This window comes from Aphanomyces astaci (genome assembly GCF_000520075.1).
Source record: "Aphanomyces astaci strain APO3 unplaced genomic scaffold supercont1.185, whole genome shotgun sequence".
Lineage (NCBI taxonomy): Eukaryota > Oomycota > Saprolegniomycetes > Saprolegniales > Verrucalvaceae > Aphanomyces > Aphanomyces astaci.
Genome location: NW_009798448.1, coordinates 12230 through 14926, shown reverse-complemented (window position 1 = coordinate 14926; position 2697 = coordinate 12230). Strand labels below are relative to the sequence as shown.

The 2697-nt window shown below is 53.8% G+C and overlaps 1 protein-coding gene across 1 annotated transcript; it reads left to right on the top strand.

Moving 5' to 3' along the window:
• Nucleotides 1-413: 413 nt before the first annotated feature.
• H257_18606 (hypothetical protein) lies at nucleotides 414-1333 on the top strand (the record flags this gene model as incomplete). The annotated part of the gene is made up of 2 exons (XM_009847701.1): nucleotides 414-783; nucleotides 861-1333. 2 exons carry the CDS (start codon nucleotides 414-416, stop codon nucleotides 1331-1333), a joined length of 843 nt encoding a protein of 280 aa, XP_009846003.1.
• Nucleotides 1334-2697: the final 1364 nt, after the last annotated feature.

Below are 2697 nucleotides of genomic sequence, written 5' to 3'. Positions count from 1 at the left end.
AATCGAATCGGGGCAATACAACCTTGGTGGTGTTTCTGGACTTGTTCACTGCATTCCTGATGGTTAAGGCCACCCCCGATCGATCCGCCGATACCACAGCCAAAGCCTTTAAAAAAGTGGTGTTTAGACGCTTTGGAGCCTGCACGCAATTGAGGCATGACGTAGAAGCCGCGTTCATGAGCGCCGTGTTCAAAAGCTTCAACGAGATGCTGGGACAAGAGCAGATGCCAATATTAGCCTACAGATCCTAAGCGAACGGTCAGACGGAGCGGATTATCCAGACCCTGTTCAGAGCCATTCGAATTTACTCTGAAGATCCAACTCGGAGGGATTGGGACGACTTTGCAGAACGGTTGGTATTTGTAGTGAACACATCCATCTCCAACACACGACACGAGGCCCCTTTCTATCTCATGCACAGGTGGGACCCTCAAACCACACTGTCAGCGGGCTTACCAACCACTCATACCAAGGGTGCCACGGCGAACTGGCGCTGGAGAGTGAGGATGCAACGGCAATATTTGTACGCCCAAGGTTTGACAAATGATGTCATAGCTGAGGCCCAAGCTCTTCGAGCAGAAGACCTCAATTCCCGGCTGCCAGAAGGCCGAGGAGAACGATTACAACCGGGGGATGAAGTGTGGCTTTTTATCGACCAGGTGGATGCTGGAGTGAAGAAAAAGTTAGCGCATTTGTGGCACGGACCATTCCGAATCATCAAGGATATCTCAAACTACGCAAACCAGATAAGTCGAGTGTCCAGACGAGGGGGAAGAACTACAGGTTTCACGCTGACGTCCACGACTCTCGCCTGAAGCTACGAAGGCAACACAAGTCACGTCCATCTGATCTCGTTGAAGGTGTGGCGCCCATCACATTTGATGTTGAAATGATCCTCGACGACGGAGATTATGACAATGCTGAGGACGAACCCCCAGACTACCCAGGTCTCCCAGACAACCCACACAACCCAGTGCTCCCGTGGAACCCTGGGAACGTCCAGGAGGCGCCTGTACTGGCGGTTGTAGCTGTGTCAGTAGCCAACACCAGCAACCCTATAGCCCCCAAATCGATCACAGCCATAAGGGACGACCGGATGATAGAATACCAAACACGGCCTTGGCAGAAGCAATATGAAGTGCAATTCGACGGAAGCGACCAGTGGGTGTGGGTGTCTGAACATGCTATGGCAGCAACTCCCTTGCTCTACGAGTTTGAACGAGGCCGAAAGAACTTCGATTACTGGCTGCGATGGTTTTGGGAAGAGAGCTTCGGGTGGAGCCAGAACTGCCAAGGGTTGATGATGAAGAAGAGCTTGCTACCCCAGAGCTAGAGATCGACTGAGTTCCAAGGGACCACGCATACGAAGATGAAGAAAAGGAGTAGTGTTTGGATCCCCCGGAGAAAGGTTTGGAACCCCATCCCAACTTCGATGGTACGCACCACTGCATCCAAGAAACAAACAAACAGAAGAAAACAAGAAACACAAAAACAACGTGCATACAAAACCAAGCTAATCCCAAGATCGAACAAAACCCCAAGAGACCCACTTCTCCCCGGAAACCCTGGACAAGACCAATCACACCCAAGAGACCCAGACTTCCCTGTGTGTTGCGGGTGCCCCGGGAAGCGCGGTGAAGAAGACAATTCACGCCCCATGTACCTCCCCTCGACAGCAACCCAATCAATCAAGAAAATATCCATGTTCAAAGCGCATCAATGAGTTCCCCTAACTACACATCAATGAGTTCCCCCAACTACAGCAGGAAGGCTGCTAAAGAGAGAGTATTCCGCTACCAGCATCATCATCAGCGTCGTCGTCGGAACGCGGACCGCGATGTGGGCCTAGATGCTGAGGATGGATACTCTTGGGGCCAACGCCAGACGCGGCAACAAACCATCCTTCTCAAGGAACTCCTGCAGCATGGCAGGGATGAAAATGGTACGGGGCCTTGTCTCAACAACTCTTCGATTCGACGCCGACGATGGTCAGCATGGAGCGGTTGCGCACAGGACATCAGCAGCGACTTGCAAGGGACCTTTCGCTTCGTACGATCGCATGCACAGAGGGTGACATAGGTGTGATCACCCCTGGATCATGTATCCCCGTGCGACGACTATCACAAGTGGGTACGTGGATCAATCGCGTTACATAGGACTCGGCCAGCTGCTACGTCAGGGGCAACCAAAGGGGTAGGAGAATGCGATGGTGTGCAGCCAGATGCCACTGGCTCCCACTTTGTGGGCTGTTCGGGCCGAGATGTAGATGTCATCGAGAGCGACGGCCGTGTTGTTGAGGGTGTACGTGTGCCGTTGGATGCTAGGGTGGCGGTGACGGAAGGAGGAGACAAGGCCGATGCTCTGCGTCCATTGTTGGAAGGCGATGCCGATGTCACTGCTGGGGCCGGATCGTGGTGTTGGAGCAGACCGGTCGAGGGGGTTGGGCGCATAGGTGTTGAAATCCCCTCCCATGGCCACAAAGTGGTGAGGATCCGTGGCTCGGGTGGCTGCCTGTGCTAGCCATTGCCATTCGCTGTCCGTGGCTTCCTTGTGGGCGGCGGGATTGTCCTGACAGTATGTGCCGATTAGTGTGGCAAGTGTATCTTTGTCCAGGCGGAGTGGGATGGCTATACTACGCCCGGAGGGGGAGTATGTGGTACAGCGGGCGTCGATGCGGGAGCGCCAGTGTTGAATGTC